General features: G+C 39.5%; 1 protein-coding gene across 1 annotated transcript; it reads right to left on the bottom strand.

The window, feature by feature from the left end:
- Positions 1-12298: 12298 nt before the first annotated feature.
- Positions 12299-14432, bottom strand: LOC109884798 (ferritin, middle subunit). The gene is made up of 4 exons (XM_020476714.2): positions 14120-14432; positions 13595-13741; positions 13255-13380; positions 12299-12841 (listed from the first exon to the last, which is right to left on the bottom strand). The coding sequence occupies exons 1-4, from the start codon at positions 14219-14221 to the stop codon at positions 12686-12688; spliced, it is 531 nt and encodes a 176-aa protein (XP_020332303.2). The 5' UTR covers positions 14222-14432; the 3' UTR covers positions 12299-12685.
- Between the last annotated feature and the right edge of the window lie 3705 nt (positions 14433-18137).

Below are 18137 nucleotides of genomic sequence, written 5' to 3'. Positions count from 1 at the left end.
ATTTCAACAGGAACTAGGCGGGTCATTTAAAGACCAGCCCACTCATACACATGACCAGAAGCAAAGATTACTTTTTATATTGACAAGAGAGCCGAGTGACCACTCTAACAATGGAAATAGATGTGCTCAACGAATGAAGACAGGCGAGATCAGGTGGGACCATTCTAGCCAATGAGAGGGCAGGTACGCGTGTGAACAACACACACAACTAAACATATTTTTCTCAAAGTTTCCGGAATGCCACATGCATCCACATCTGAAGCAGTAGTATCAGCCAAAAGCAATGCTACAGTGCAGGTCTAACAACAGCGGTTATTGTTGAAAAATGTGTGTGTTTGTTATATCCTTAGAATACAATTGGAAGACTTGGAAAATCCATTCTAATGTTAGGCTAATTGAGAAATAGTCTTTGTCTATATTTGATTTAGGATATATAAGGAATTGATATTTGAGACATAGGTCTGTAAACTTCTGTTTCATTCTCTAAGAGCACATGTTTCAGTAACACATGAAGCTTAATTATTGACCTTTTCCAGAATGCAGTCAAAAGAAAAACTTAGGGTTTATCACATATGGGAATACAGTAGTGGACAGAGAAAGAAAGGCTGGCTTTTGTAGAAATGGTATTTGATGATAGACCTTTCGGTTTCAAATGACATATTGTTGTTGTCAAATGGTATATCAAAGTTGATTACAATAGCCTAGAAATAACTACACAAAATCAGTAGCTACATACATCTAACCATACTACTTGTGATGTAAGTGGAGTATATAGTATGTTTACTGGTCATAGTATGGATATAGTTAGTATGCCAGATTAGCCAAAATACGAAGTTTTCAAGCAGTAGACATTATTTCTGTGCTTTCAGGGCCCATAATGCAATACTTCAGAAAACAGGCGTGGCCTCATAACATTTTAAGAAAATGGCAGAAAATATGGTGCCGAAGTGAGACGAGAGCGGATACAATTTCAGTGCTATAACTAATTATGACAAATTTTTAGCGATGTAATGATTTTCAAATAAGTTACGTTACAATTTATTTGCTACGCTATCCTTACGAAACGCGTAGCATATCATTGCAGCAGTATGTACCATTATGTTAGCTAGCTACCAAACACAAATTTAGTTGGCTATTAATACATCAGGCTTAGCTAAGCGGTATAGTCATTGTGCGTTCTCAATGAACATTGTTAATTCACTCTGGCTATCGACTCCGATTTCAGAGCACTCTCATCTGAGTGTGCCAAAGAACAGATTAATTGATTAATTTTACAACCGTAACACCCGTTGAATATAACCGGTATCAGTAAACATCTGCAAAAAAAGCATAATTAAATTGTTGCCAGAAAAACAGTTACAGTCACCAATGCTCTGGATAACAGGAAAACAGCATAACCAGCTATGCTAGGGCGAGTAAAATGGTCAGAGTGAGGTGTTCTCTCATTTGTGTCTGGAAGTAGCTAGCAAGCTAGCCAAAGATAGCCAGTTAGCTTGGGTGCTTAATTGCCGTTGTGAGGTCAAAACGCTCGGATCAACCCTACTCTTAGGCCAGAGCGTCCAGTGTGGGCTCTGAACGCTCCGAATGCAAAACGCTTTGAATTTACAAACGGACAATCTGACAACGCTCTGAATTTACGAACACCCAGAGCGTACTCTGGCACTCCAGATTGAATTTACCAACACATCGGAAATCGTATGATGTCTAGCTAGTCATTTGTTATGCTAACAAGCTGGCAAGAGGTTGCAAAGCAACAGCTTCCGGTAGACAGGCGAAGCGCTAGTAAGCTCACTAAAATAGGGTGACCAGACGTCCCCGTTTTTTGTGGCCTGTCCCCGTTGTTGGTGGCCTGTCCCCGGGAAATGTCCCCGTTTTTAGGGAGATGTCCCCGACCTCGTAGGGTAAATTGAGTAGTCCTGCACTAGATTGTGTAAGGCAAAACCTGCAAAGAAAAGGAAACAGGCAAGTTTACAAAGAAAAGGCAACAGGCAAATGCACAAACACCAGAGAAAACTCAGAAATACCTTTTTATTTACTATCTATCTGCATTTCTCTGGTATTTCTAGAACCACTTGCAACTGGAAATTGACATGTTTAGGATAACTGGTAGAGTACTTCCAATTCCAGGTTAGTTGTAGAGTCTATTGCAGTGTTTTGATTAGGCTTACCTGTAATGTCCAGAAATGCTGGATAACAACAATCTTTGGTTATATCATATTTAGTGTAGCTACAAGCTATGGATTTTTTGCCATGGGGCAGAGAGAATGTTTGCTGTTTTAGAGCGCAGGGATTCTTAAAAGATGGGACAATCAACTTTTTACTACAAATATTTGTCTTAATTTTATCTAAATGTGAAGATTATATTTTGACACACCAAAGTATCAGCTATTAACACCATGTAAAGGAACAACCTCATATTTTTTCATTAAATGCAACTAAGTGGATATGGTCAACTCTGTCAGACACCATAAAAGGCATTTCATTTGTACAATTATTGTCCAACAAGTGTTTAAAGTCCTTGATTATTTAATGCTAACATTAGATTATTCATAAATGTGTAATACACATCTCCAAACATTTTTGTTTTGTTTTATTGCCATATTAAATGCTCCAGGGCTAATTTAGCTAGCAATCTGGCATGGTTTTCTAGATTTTGAACATGAAATAACAATTATAAAGCTAACATTATCCCTTAGGTCTAGCACAGCAAATACATTAATTGTTGAAGCATATGTTGCAGAACAGTGATTACAATATTTGTTCAGAATATTGACAACAACAAAAAAATCAATTTTAAGGCGGTTAGTTCCTCTGTATAGATAGGAGAACCTTCCAGAAGGACAACCATCTCTGCAGCACTCCATCAATCAAGCCTTTATGGTAGAGTGGCCAGACGGAAGCAACTTCTTAGTAAAAGGCACTTGAAAAGCCCATGATCTGAATTCTGTCGCTGTACATTTCAAAAGTGCTGAACAAATAGTTATATTGACTACGTTCGTCATACCTCTCACATTAATGTCTTAATCGAAATTACGGATTGCCTCTTGTCTGCTCATCGTACCCTTATGCCATAATTTGTACTTTTCAATTGTCAGTAGAAACAACTGATATGGCAAATCAGCCATATCAAATATGTGTTTTTTTAAAGGCAGTAATTGAGGCTGAATGAACTGTATTGCTGCCAGGTATAGCAGTAGTAAGGTGTTGGGACTGCTGTTGGAACAGCTTTATGTAGGCCCTAACAGTTTGGGCACCGTTAAAGTGCAATACATGTATTGTTTAGTGTGGTGTGGTGTGGTGTAGTTACTTTGCTGGCATGCATATACATTTTTTCCCCACCAAGATTTACATGCTGAAATCGCCACTGACCTCAAATGCTCTCCTTCTCAAACTGAACAGAACATAGGCTATAGCCTAGTCTACGCGCAAGATGTTGCATTTTTTTGGACAAGGCCTTAATCAAAAATTATTTTCTGAGGAATTCTTTGACTCTCCTCCTGAACTGCCACTGTAGGCCTACACAGCACAGCATTGGTTAGGCAGCAAAAAAAACGGGTTTTGATCAGCAAGTGCAGAGCAGGCCTCAGGGTTGGAATATCCGTTGGAGTGTGTAATGCAGTCTCGTTTTATTTACGCTATCCCAGCAGCTATCTTAGAAATATAACTTTTCTCTGTGCTTCTCTGAGGATGCACTTTGTAGCCTATAGTCTATGAATCATTTGATTGAGACCACGCTCAATAACCTTTAGGCACACGTCATATTTCACGCCCAGCAGAGAATCAGGTGGAATCGGGCATCGATATATAGCCTAATAAGCAACTGATTCTAAAACACTGAGAAATATTCAAAATTCATCAATTACAAATTACATGACCCTCCCCTATTTTCGTTCAGGTACACACCCTGTACATTTTTGTCCATCTCTTAGCATTACAATTTTATCGTGCAAACTAAGAATGTTCTTAAGTTAAAGTTATAAACAAAAGTGATAGTAATACTATAAATGATTAACCGTTACAGAATTCTTCTGAAGGGTGACACAGCGTTTTTAGTCTGTACTGTTTCCCCCTCCCCCTCTATTCCTATTTCTCTCCCTCCTTCCCACTCTTTCTCCTGTCATAACCTCCCTTTGGTTGTACTACAGTATGGACTGACTCAGGCTCTGCCCTGGCTGTATTTCTGCCTTGTCATTGTGACTCAGCATTCTGGAGTCTCAAGCAGAGACAGAAGAGGAAGCAAGATGTTCCACTCCCTCAATGGTTCTGTTTAAATGGAAGTCAGGGACTAAAAGTGTGTTTCTCCCCTTATTGCATTAAGAAATGTTGTGAAATGACTGCGCACAAGGTGGTATTTGTAGGATTCGGGATGTCAGTTTGAATCCCTCCATTTAGTGCATTCGGAAAAAATTCAGACCCCTTGACTTTTTCCACAATTTGTTGCAACCTTATTCTAAAATAGATACAACACATTTTTCTTCTCATAAATCAATACGACCTAATGACAAAGTGAAAACAGGTTTTCAGACATTTTTGCAAAAACGAGAAATACCTTATTTACATAAGTCTAAAGAGCCTTTGCTATGAGACTCGAAATTGAGTTCAGGTGCATCCTGTTTCCATTGATCATCCTTGAGATATTTCTACAACTTGATTGGAGTCCACCTGTGGTACATTCAATAGATTGGACGTGATTTGGAAAGGCACACACACCTGTCTATATAAGGTCCCACAGTTGCCAGTGCATGTCAGAGCAAAAAAATAAGCCATGAGGTCCAAGGAATTGTTAGGCGAGCTCCGAGACAGGATTTTGTTGAGGCACAGATCTAGGGAAGTGTACCAAAAAATGTCTGCAGCATTGAAGGTCCCCAAGAACAGTGGCCTCCATCATTCAAAAATGGAACCCTAACCCTAACTGAGCAATCGGAGAAGATGGGCCTTGGTACAGGAGGTGACCAAGAACCCGACGATCACTCTGACAGAGCTCTAGAGTTCCTCCGTGTAGACGGGGGAACCTTTGTAGAGAAATGCTATTTCTTATGCAGGTGACCAAACTATTGTTGATAAAGGGCTACAACTCAAAGTAGAGCCTGTGGGGTCCCCTACAGGATAGCTCCCGCATTACACTAATGGCCAAAACCAGCGCACACACACATAATCTCCGTTGTAGCTGAACATTGTGCCCGAAGAGGATTCTACGATGACGGACAGACAACTGAGCCAATGGCGGAAGACTACAGACTACACCCCAGCTGAACCAATCCAAAGATCCGATCTTCTAGAATCAACCTACTTTCTGTTCTATATATAAGTGGTGTACTGATTGTATCGGCCTCTTCTTCGTCTGCGTTTCCGTACGAACCAGCGGGAGAGCCGTAATTACGCTGTTCTAGATATCTTCACTCTGAATAAACTGTAGCTTGTCATACAATTTACCACCTTGTCTGAATCGAGCCTTGACCGACTCGCCCGTCTACATATCCAATTTCTAACACCTTCCAGAAGTACAACCATCTCTCCAGCACGCCACCAATCAGGCCTTTATGATAGAGTGGCCAGATTGAAGACACTCCTCAGTAAAAGGCACATGACAGCACACTTGGATTTTACCAAAAGGCATGTAAAGACTCTCAGACCATGAGAAATAAGATTCTCTAGTCTGATGAAACCAAGACTGAACTCTTTGCTCTTTTTGTATTTATGAACTAAAGAGAAAAAAGGAAAAGACAGAAGAAAACAGCAAACAACAATGCAAAAAAAGATATAATAAATAAATGTCAAAGAAAGGACATCAAGGACAACTAAAATCATAACAGCAATGCCAACTGTATATGTTTGTGTGCATGTCTGGCACTATTACATGTATGTGTGTGTTCTTGTTTGTGTTGATTTGAATAAGCGTGTGTATATGCATGTGAACAAACACCTGCACGGCATCAGCCTCAGGCAAACCGGCATTAGTTGTAAAACACTGCCACTTAGTGTCATTCAAATGTACTGAATTCCTGAATGACAAGTGTCACGTCTGGAGCAAACCTGGCAACATCCCTACGGTGAATCATGGTGATGGCAGCATCATGCTGTGGGGATGTTTTTCAGTGGCAGGGACTTGGAGACTAGTAAGGATCGAGGGAAAGATGAATGGAGAAAAGTACAGAGAGATCCTTGATGAAAACCTGCTCCAGAGCATTCAGGACCTCAGACTGGGGCAAAGATTCACCTTCCAAAAGGACAATGACCCTAAGCACACAGCCAAGACAACGCAGGAGTAGCTTCGGGACAGGTCTCTGAACGTCCTTGAGTGACCCAGCCAGAGCCCGTACATGAACCTGATCGAATATCTCTGGAGAGACATGGAAATAGCTGTGTAGCTCCCCATCCAACCTAACAAAGCTTGAGAGGATCTGCAGAGAAGAAAGGGACAAATACAGCTGTGTAAAACTTGTAACCAAGACCCCTAGAGGCTGTAATCCCTGCCAAAGGAATTCTTCAACAAAGTTCTGAGTAAAGGGTCTGAATACTTATGTAAATGTGACATTTCCAGATTTTTTTTCATAATAGAGATTTTAAAAAATGTCTGAAAGCCTGTTTTTGCTGTGTCATTATGGGGTATTGTGTGTAGACTGATGAGGGGGAAAAATATATAAATCAGTTTTAGAACAAGGCTTTAACGTCACAAAATGTGGAAAAAGTCAATGGGTCTGAATACTTTCTGAATGCACTGTATATGACCATTAAGGCCAGATCGTTCTTCAAGATGTTCAGACGTTCATAGGTGACCAGCAGGGTCAAATAATAATCACAGTGGTTATAGAGGATGCAACAGGTCAGCACTTCAGGAGTAAATGTCAGTTGGCTTTTCATAGCTGAGCATTCAAAGGTTGAGAGGTCGATGGAGACAGAGGAGAAACTAAACGACAGGTCCCGGGATAAGGTAGCATGTCTGATGAACAGGTCAGGGTTCCATAGCTGCAGGCAGAACAACAGAAACTGGAGCAGCAGCAGGTGGACTGGGGAGTCTTCAGGCCAGGTAGTTCTGATGCATGGTCGTAGGGCTTAGGCACAATGGGGGGGGGGGGGGGGGGTTGGCATTCCAGGTGAAGCTGGTTGAGAGATTGCCAAGAGTGTGCAAAGTTGTCATCAAGGCAAAGCATGGCTACTTTGAAGAATCTCAAATCTCAAATATATTTTGATTTATTTAACACTTTTTTGGTTACTACACGTGATGGTTCCCATAGAGGATTTTAGAAAGACTTCAAATAAGGGCTGTGTTTCGTGTAGGCTTATCTTGGTGTGAGGTTTTGATAAACATGTAAATCTCTCTCGGACAAGGTGACTTTTATCAATAGACTCACTGAATAAATGTGTTTGGCACAAAATAAAGATGAAATGATCTCATGCTGCTACCCAAAGCCAAGGGATACTGATGTTCCTGAACAGGTTTGTTAGCCAGTTTGTTAGTCCAGTAATGTTTGTTGGCATATTATTTTATTTCCAATTCTGGTGGTTATTTACAAATGTTTGTGGTGCAAATTTCACTGTCTTTAAAATAAAAATCCTAAAAAACACATTTGTTCACCCATAACACATGGATGGCTAATGCAGAAAGAATGAATTGATGGATTCTAGCTAACACAACCTGAACTTTCACATACACAGAGACAGGCAGATCTCATGGCATCAGTCTTTTTCGACTAGTTTGTGCACAGTGACACCTACTGACATGAACTGGTAAAGCAAGTTTGGTTAGAATAGAATGGAATAAAATGAATGACATTCAATCAAATCTGCGTCATGAAAAGGGGGATATTATTTTCAATGAAAATGTTGAAAGTAGTTGATTTAATGAATGTATATATGGATTTTACAGGCAATCAGTTCCTATAGTGAGCCCCACTGAACAAACCTCTGGTGGACCAGATGGAGACCAGGACAACAAAAGGTTTGGGCTTTCATGACTTGAGCATTCAAAAAAAGTTATTACAAAGTCTACTGTCTTAATTGTAACTCTGCCTTACATAAATCTTCTAGAAAGAATCATTTTAGAAGAGCACTGTAATCAGATGAACAAATAATAGGTTTTATGTCATACAATTTAAACCTGTCTGTCCATTGCTTAACATTGTGCATAGAGGGAAATATATACTTAAAGACATTGTTTATTTTCTTTGCATAACGCTCATCCCTGCTATAGTAGTTCATTAAACTACAGAGTATGTTCTCCATTGAAGTTGTTGTCTCTGGCTCTTTTGGTATCAGATTTAGAATGAGTAAGAGCAAGGTTTGTGGTAGTTTGAAAGAGTTTGATCCACCTTAGGTCAGGAGTGTTTCCAATCCACATAACCTGACAAGAAAACTCCCAGTCCTATAGTGATAGCACAGATGCAAAGGGAAGCTATCTAAAACAATAATATTTTGTCATGGCCTACGAACAGGACCCTGGACCCATACCTGACCAGGTCATGAGATCAGGAAACACTCTAGGCCCCAGAAAAGACACATACACATTTTGCCACACCACCTTGGAACCTGCGGTGTCACCTCTGGCTAATGACGTGCAGTTGAAGAACAAATAATTATTTTTGAACAACTTTTTACTGACTCAAGACTTCTGACCTCATGATTCGTTTTTTTCTGAGTGACTCATTTGAGATGTTTTTTTGACCTACTGGCCGCAATGAATTATCCAGCACGATTAATATGTGATCCTTTGGTGATAGGCTCCGACCAACAACTGTCTGTCATATGGGCATAGGCAAAATAGATCATGCTGCAGGCAGCATAGAGAAGAAAACTATATTGAATGCAATGAATTGATTATTGAATGTTATGATGGTCACAGCTTTGTAGAACCAAAACATAAACAGCCTCTGCTGAACAAACTCGAGAACGAATCGTTTGGGGTACTGCAGTTCAAACAATATTGTGCTGATCACCTTCACGGTAGTAAAGCAACGCATTCTGCCAAGAGTTGTTCAGAATCTAGTCCGGTTGAAGCCAAACAAGACCTTGTTTCAAATACTGTACACCAAGAAATAATGGTATTTGTACGCCTAGCAATCAACAAATGTACATGGCTTAAAGCATGCTTTTACAGTCTCAGTCAAAAATGACAGCTTAGGTAGTGATTCCTATGTTGAAGATGTAAAGAATATATGCTGTTCTGTGGTGTGTAATGAGGAGCAACCAGATACTGCACTTGACGCATTTATGAAATGACTTATTCCAGTTATTAATAAGCATGCAGCCATTAAGAACATGACTGCAAAATTTATTTGTTAAATCCCCATGGATTGATGAGGAATTGGAAAATGGTATGGTTGAGAAGGATGAGGCAAAGGGAATGGCAAATAAGCCTGGCTGCACAGCTGACTGGCAAACATACTGTACAATAAATTCAGAAATCATGTGACTAAAGTGAACAAAAAGGAGAAGGAGAAAATGTACTATGAAACAAAGATAAATTATAGGAAAAATGATAGTAAAAAAGCTTTGAAGTACCTTAAATGAAATGTTGGACAAAAAGACAAACTCGGGCTCCATCATTCATTGAATCAGATGGCTCATTCACCACAAAACCCACTGATATTGCCAATTACATTAATGCTTTTTTCATTGGCAAGATTGGAAAACTTGGGTATGACATGCCAACAACTAATTCTGAACTTACACATCTGTGCATAACTGAGCAAATTATAAAAGACATGCATTGTTATTTTGAATTCCATAAAGTGAGTGTGGAAGAGGTGAAAAAAAGGTCTGTCATCAATGACAAGCCACCTGGGTCTGACAACTTGGATGGAAAATGACTGAGGCTGACAGCGGACGGACGATATTGCAACTCCTATTTGCCCTCTCTTCAACATAAGCCTACAGAAAGTGTGCACCCTCAGCCCTGAAGGGAAGCAAAAGTCATTCCATTACCCAAGAATAGCAAAGCACCCTTTACTTGCTCAAACAGCTGACCAATCAGGCTGTTACCAACCCTTAGTAAACTTTTGAAAAAAATTGTGATTGACCAGATACAATGCTATTTCACAGTAAATTAATTAACAACAGATTTTCAGTACGCTTACAGGGAAGGGCATTCAACATGTACGCACTTACACAAATTACTGATGATTGGCTGAGAGAAATTGATAATTAAAAGATTGTGGGAGATGTTTTGTTAGGGCTCCCGAGTGGCGCAGCAGTCTAAGGCACTGCATCTCAGTACAAGAGGTGTCACTACAGTCCCTGATTCAAGTCCAGGCTGTATTACATCCAGCCGTGATTGGGAGTCCCATAGGCCGGTGCACAATTGGCACATCGTCGTCCGGGTTGTCCGTCATTGTCAATAAGAATTTGTTCTTAACTGACTTGCCTAGTTAAATAAAGATTTAAAAATACAGAAACATAAAATAAAACACTTTAGCTTTTCACAATATTGATCATAATCTGCTGCTGGAAAAAGTGTATGTGTTATGGCTTTACGTCCCCTGCTATATTGTGGATCTGGAGTTACATGTCTAACAGAACACAGAGGGTGTTCTTTAATGGAAGCCTCCAACATAATCTAGGTAGAGTCAGGCATTCCCAAGAGCAGCTGTCTAGGTCCCTTACTTTTTCAATCTTTACTAATGACTTGCCACTGGCAAGCCTGTGTGTCTATGTGTGTCTATGTATGTTGAACTAAAACACTAAACCCTAAACCTCAACTAAATCTTGTAATGAATAATGTGGAAATGTAACAAGTTGAGAGTAAACTTTTGTCATGGTCAAAACATATTGATACAACGGTAGCTAAGATGGGGATAGGTCTGTCCATAATAAAGCACTGCTCTGCCTTAACACTATCAACAAGGTAGGTTCTACAGGCCCTTGTTTTGTCGCACCTGGACTACTGTCCAGTCGTGTGGTCAGGTGCCACAAAAAAGGACTTAGGAACATTACAATTGGCCCAGAAATGTACACAGAGAGCTAACAATATTATGCATGTCAATCTCTCATGGCTCAAAGTAGAGAGATTTACTTCATCACTACTTGTATCTGTGAGAAGTATTGACATGAATGCACCGAGCTGTCAGTTTAAACTACTAGCACACAACTCAGACACCAATGCATACCCCACAAGACATGCCACCAGGTCTCTTCACAGTCCCCACATCCAGAACAGGCTATGGGAGGTGCACAGTACCACATAGAGCCATGACATGTCTACTATTCCACATCAAGTAGCTCATGCAAGCAGTAAAATAAGACTTTAAAAATAGATAAAAATAGAACTTATGGGACAGCAGGGACTGAGAAGAGACACATCGGCACAGACACTATAACATATGCAATATAGACACACAATGGATTTTGTGTGGTAGAGGACTGAAATCTGTTTTGTAATGTATCGAACTGCCTTTATTTTGCTGGACCCCATTTAGAGTAAATGCTGCCTTGACAACAGCTACATGGGATCCATAACTAATACCAATGTTGGTCAATTAAGGAATATGCTATTTAATCAGATGCCATCTAGTGGCTTTTTTGGGAGTGTCAGGTTATCACAAATCTCTGGCCCTCTGTTGCCTTAGCACAGGTAAAAGAGATTTTGAAATAGACTTAGCTGCAAAACATTACCCCTAAATATAAACCAACTCAGTGAACACCAACATATTTTATTTAAATGGACTCAATTATTTTACCATGTCAATACTTGTTGTAAATGTTGGTGGCAGTTGTGAAAAGAGAATAGTTGCAGTTTTCAAAAATGCCATTGTTGATTTGACACGGTTGTCATTAGGCCATTTTCCCCTTTAACCAAATGGTCTACCCACCAGAAACAGTTACGATTTGGACACCAATTATAGCAATATTTTTTCAGTTTAAAGTATTAAAGTTAAGCTTGCCTGTTATTTACCAAAATGGTAGACTTCAGTAATCTTGGTAAATTATCAGTATCTTTGCAACCATGTGACAGCTCCAATAATGTATGATTTTGAGTATGATGAGAGGCTTGTAGAGTTACTATTGAGTATTCAGTTCAGAGTTTGCTGTAGGGGAACTAGTGTGCATTTCAACTGAAATTAACTAAATGAGTGAAGATTGCGTGTGTCAGTAAGAGCCAAAAGTTACCATAACAGCTGGCTAACGGATTTACCCAGCAGGACGCAAGGGTTTGATTGACCTGTTGGCCATTTTATAAACTTGGGATATGCAGAGTGAAGATCTACAGCAACTGTAGTTACCCATTTCACTCCTATGGACCTAGAGTTGACAGTTGGGTCCTTCATTGACATGGCACTACTACAAGATGCGGTAAAGGACACCCTTTGTGGTCAGACGTAACATCCTTTATTAAACTTCTCCTATTGTTATGACCCTCAGCCACTAGTAGGTCTACAATTGTCAGTATTTATCACTGGTATGAAGATGCTCAGTAAGACAGAGCAAAGAACCTGAATAGACTGAATCATCACTACAGGTCAACACTTAGAAATCTTAAACAAAAACATTTGTGATCTTTTTAATTGTTTTACAAGATGCCTTGCCTCCAATACAATAGTGTTGTCAACAGAAACACCTCAATGTTATAGCTGTGTTGCACTGCACCAGTTCAACACTCCCCTCCCTATAAATGTAAAGCCAGTAGGATCTATCAGAGAAGCCAGGAGTCCTGGTCTGAGGCTGTAGGCCGTAGCCTGGGGATGGAAGTAGTTTAGCTCTGGCCTCCCAGGGTGTGCTTGTCAAACAGGTACTCTGCCATCTTGTTTTTGACAGCATCCATCTTGGTGAGGTTGGTGATGTGGTCTCCCAGCTTCTTAATGGCCTCCACCTGCTCATTCAGGTAATGGGTCTCCAGAAAGTCACACAGCTAAAGAGGGAAAACACAGGTCAGACAAGAGAATGACTACAGACCATTGTAGATACAGTAACACACAAGAGCCTGTTGGTAATGGCATAAGTGTAGATATAACTATAAGCAAGTCAGTTAAAAATTTACAAGAACATCCTAACGTGGGTTAACTAACTTGTTCAGGGGCAGAACAGATTTTTAGCTTGTCAGCTAGAGGATTCGATCCAGCAACCTTTTGGTTACTGGAGCAACGCTCTAACCGCTAGGCAACCTGCCGCCCCTTATGCATTAGCTGCATTGTGTGCATAGTATGCATCTGGACTATCGTGTACTTGCAAAGCAGCAGGTCACACAATTCTGTGTCATTAGTTATCATCTCCTGGGACAGTACCTGTATTCTATGTGATACATACATGGTTACCATAACTTACATGGGGGTCAACCTTGTCAGAGGCAATCTTGTGCAGGTCCAGCAGGGCCTGGTTCACATTCTTCTCCAGCTGCAGAGCACACTGCATGGCCTCCAGCCCATTGCCCCACTCATCGCGTTCTGGCTTCTACACAGGAGGGTTAGGGAATACTAGCAGACGTTAAGGTCAGGATAAAGTGAACAGTTACACTTCTCACACTCAGTTCAGTGGTTAGAGACAGTATGTTCAGGACTACAGGTTCTCTAGCTAGATCAACGCTGGAGAAACTTTCCTCCATGGAGTAAAAACATTTTCTATCAGTCTACAATCTAAAATGTGTTTCCTATGCTCAAGGGCTTACCTTGATGTCCTGGAGTAAAATGCGTCCACCTCGCTTGTTCTGGAAGGAGAGTAGCTTCTCCGCGTGCTCCCGCTCCTCATCGCTGTTCTCCTTGAAGAAATGCCCGAAGCCAGGCAGAGCCACATCATCACGGGAGAAATAGAAAGCCTGGGTGGATAAACATAGAACATTGTAGTTAGAAGAAAAAAGCCAAACATGACTCGGTATTCTGTTCATGTTGTGGTAACTAAGCTTGACAATATAGGCATGAATAAATCTAGTCTGTAGTCTACTTGGTAACCTGACAATTAACCTGTCAAGGAGTTGTTACGCGCTCTGTCCAAGGTAGGATAGATTCCCGGCTTCATTTGGATGTTATACCTACCTGGAGGCAATTAATAGCCAAGCCAAGTATAACTCAAATGTGTATTTAACGGAGTTGAGGTTATTGGCTACAGGAAAGTCAGGTGAAAAGTGGAATTTAGGCGCAGGCATAATAGTAAAACAGGTAGATCAACAAAACGGTCATCTTGGTAGACTCCTTACCATTGAAGTGTAGGTGTAGGAGGCAAACATCTCCAAATTGATCATCCGGTTGATGGCAGCTTCGCAATCGTGGTGATAGTTCTGGCGGATCTGAGACTCCATCTTGGCAGATTTTCTTTAATATCTAAATGAACGGTACAAAACAATGGTTTATTCGACGATCTTGCTATTATAGTTCAGGTAAGTGTTATGTTATCAATCCGGAATTTTCTATAATGCGGGACGAAGGCAGAGGAGTTCCGTTCAATCACTGTTGAAGCAAGAACTTCTTCATGCGTCTTCTCAGACTTGTGAACTGGAAGGTTTCTTGTTCGCTCTATTTATTGTTCCAACCCGAATGCGTCAGTGAAATCCACCCTCACAGAGCGTAGCCAATCACCTTTAGAATTTCAACAGGAACTTGGCGGATCATTTGATGACGATCCCATTCCTCAGGAGTGAATGTAACATTGTGTGTTCTCATGAATTCTTGATAATCATATCGTTGGCCATCATTATTCAATAATTGTTTAATCCAAATAATGTTGTTGTCAAATCAGAAAAAATAAAAACTTGTTTTTGTGTTTTATGTCTTTCTTATTCCAGATTGTATACTTATGCTCTTATGTCAGAAGATTTTGGAGTGAGTTAGAAGATTTGTTCTTAAAGAGAAGACTATTAATGTTAATCTGAGAGACTCTGATATTACCTTTTATTTTGATCCAAATGATATGGACCCTGATTTAACTTTCATTGTTCATTTGTTTATCTTTCATGGAAGATTCTTTATCCATACAATGAAGTGGGCAAATAACAAACCCCTCTTAACATTATTTAAGATAGAATTTAAATATTATTTTGAAAAGATCAGTAAATGTAAAAACAAAAAAGCAATATAAGAGACTCATATCTCCCTCACTATCTTTAAACACCAACTGTCAGAGCAGGTCACAGATCATTGAACCTGTACATAGCCCATTTGTAAGTAGCCCATCCAACTACCTCATCCCCATATTGTTACTTTTTTTTTCTTCTCCTTTGCACCCCAGTATCTCTACTTCCACATTCGCCTTCTGCACATCTATCACTCCAGTGTTTTATTGCTAAATTGTAATCACTTCGCCATTACAGCCAATGTATTGTCCTACCTCCCTAATCTTACCTCATTTGCACACACTATATATATATATATATATATATATATATATATATATATTCTATTGCGTTATTGACTGTATGTTTGTTTATTCCATGTGTAACTCTGTGTTATTGTTTGTGTCGCACTGCTTTGCTTTATCTTGGGCAGGTCACAATTGTAAATGAGAACTTGTTCTCAACTGGCCTACCTGGTTAAATAAAGGTGAAGTAAAAACATTAAATAAAAAGTGTTTAACTAATTGAAAAGGAATCTTGATATGTAATACCCCTGTCTGTTAGGTTTATGTACTCTTCTTTGTATATTTGTTTGTATTGTTGTGCTCATAATAATTCATATACATATATATATATATATATATAAATGACTAAACCACTCATACACCGAAGCAAAGATAATTGATTATATTGACAAGAGAGCCGAGTGACCACAATGGCAATGCATGTGCTCAATGATTGAAGACAGGAACAGGTGGGGACCATTCTAGCTAATGAGAGGGCAGGTATGAGTGTGAGCAACACGCAACACTAAAAGTCGTTTTTCTCAAAGTTGCCGAAATGCCACGTGCATCCACATATATCAGTACATTTGTAACAGCTTAAACATTACGAAACTTATATTCAATCAAAATCCTCATGTAATTAGAAAATAAAATGGGATTATCTCACGCTGAAAGATTTTGGGCAAAGTAAAAGCTCTCGCCTTGAAGGCTTCATCTCGGTCTGTTATTTTTTTATTTTAGAAAAACTTTGTTTATTAAAAAGTAAAATTCTATTGGTAACACCTAAAGCCATAGTATCAGGCAAAAGCAATATGCTACAGTGCAGGTCTAACTACAGCGGTTATTGTTGAAAAAGGTCTGTGTTTGTTGTATCCTTTGAAGAAAATAGGAAGAATTTAAACATTCATTCTAATATTAGGCTAATTTAGAAATAGTCTACATCTACGTTTGATTTAGGATATAAAAGGAATTGAACTTTGAGACGCAGTTCTGTAAACTTCTGTTTCATTCTCTAAGAGCACATGTTTCAATAGCATATGTAGCTTTTCCAGAATGTAGTCAAAACAAAAACTGTAGGGTTTATCACATATTTTTTTATATCAATAACATTTTCAGAATGAGGTATGGGAATAAAGTAGTGGACAGACAAAGAAAGGCTGGCTTTTGTAGAAATGGTATTTGTTGATACACCTTTCGGTTTCAAATAACATATTGGACTTCACAAATGGTACGTCAAAGTTGATTACATTAGAAATAACTACACAAAATCAGTAGCTACATACGTCTAACCACACATGTTATTAAGCTAAAACTGTGAAGTGGAAAACTTTTTACAGCTAATGAAAATAAATCAAGTAATAAAGTAATAAATAAAGTACCATCCTAACAACTTCAGTTCACATGACCTGATCTTCCACAACTGTTGACAGGGTGCTTTCAGGGTGCTGGGTTATTGCTCAATACAGCCATGTAGTTGAAACGTCATTGGTATTCATAAGAACTAGAGCTGTGTTCGAAAACTCATGCTAACCGCACTAACCATACTATTTGTGATGGAAGTGGAGTATGTAGTATGGTTATTGGTCATAGTATGGATATAGTTAGTATGCCAGAAGTTCCCGGATGTCATACAAAATTTGCCAATATACGTAGTATACAAGCAGTGGACATTATTTCCGTGCTTTCAGGGTCCATAATGCAATTCTTCAGAAAACGGCCGTGGCCTCACAACGTTTTCAGATTTTTAAAAAATGGCAGAAAATTTTGCCAAAGTCAGACAAAGAGCGGATACAATTTCATTGCTTTTAACTAACTATGACAAATGTTAAGAAATGTTCAGCGATGTAATGAATTTTCAAATAAGTTACGTTACAATTCTTTAGCTACGCTATCCTTACAAACCGCATAGCGTATCTTTGCAGCAGTAATAATATTATTATTTTCAATTACCAAACCCGGACTACACTGGGCCCATCACTGCCGGATGTGATACATGCTGGATTTAAACCAGGTACTATAGTGACGCCGCTTGCACTGAGATGCAGTGCTATAGACCGCTGCTCCACTTGGGAGCCCTATGAACTAATAGTATATTGTACGCAGTATGTACTCATTAAGTATGTAGTATACAGCATGTTAGTATGGGTATTCGAACACTACTTAGGTCTTCTGGGGCAGTATGCATCAAGCCTCTCAGAGTAAGAGTGCCGGGTTAGGATCAGTTTAGCCTTTTAGATCACATTGAATAACGTTACATGGATGGGGAAGCTCCTCCCCCCAGCTTCCACTGATTTATACAGCCCCTGGTCTTTCCTGGCCTAGTATGTAAGGTAGTAGCTCTACTCCAATTGTTTTAGAACAGGACCCCCTTTTTCCTCAAATGTAAGCCAAAACAGGCTCTATCTATCAGTTTGTCAAGCTACTATCTAGGTTCATTGTTTGTATCTAGGTTCATTGTATCTTCAACATAGATAATCCTTGAAGTATCTGCCCTGCTCTCTGTTACTTTGATCAACAGTTTTAGACTGAACCTCACTTTATAGTGTAATGTTTTCATTATGAGCGCAAACAATGATTTGGAGACAATGAGACGATCAGACTGTTGGGAGTGACAGTAGACTTGTGCTTAAACCAGTGTTACAAAAAGGGCTGTGACATACTTGGCATTCCTTTTTTTTGCGAAAAGGGACATCACCTTTTGACTAAATGATGTGTCATGCTTAAAGGACAAGTTTGGGTGAGCATATAAGGCGAACGTCTGGCATCCCAATGGTTTCTTGTAACTCATCACAGACAACTTGAGCTTTTTTCTAATTATCAACTTTGCAACGATTTACTACTATTTAGCTACTTTGAAACTACTTAGCATGTTAGCTAACCCT

The sequence above is a fragment of the Oncorhynchus kisutch genome, unplaced genomic scaffold, assembly GCF_002021735.2.
Source record: "Oncorhynchus kisutch isolate 150728-3 unplaced genomic scaffold, Okis_V2 scaffold2051, whole genome shotgun sequence".
Classification (NCBI taxonomy): Eukaryota; Metazoa; Chordata; class Actinopteri; order Salmoniformes; family Salmonidae; genus Oncorhynchus; species Oncorhynchus kisutch.
Note: the sequence above shows the minus strand (reverse complement) of the source record. Positions and strands in the feature narration are given on the sequence as shown.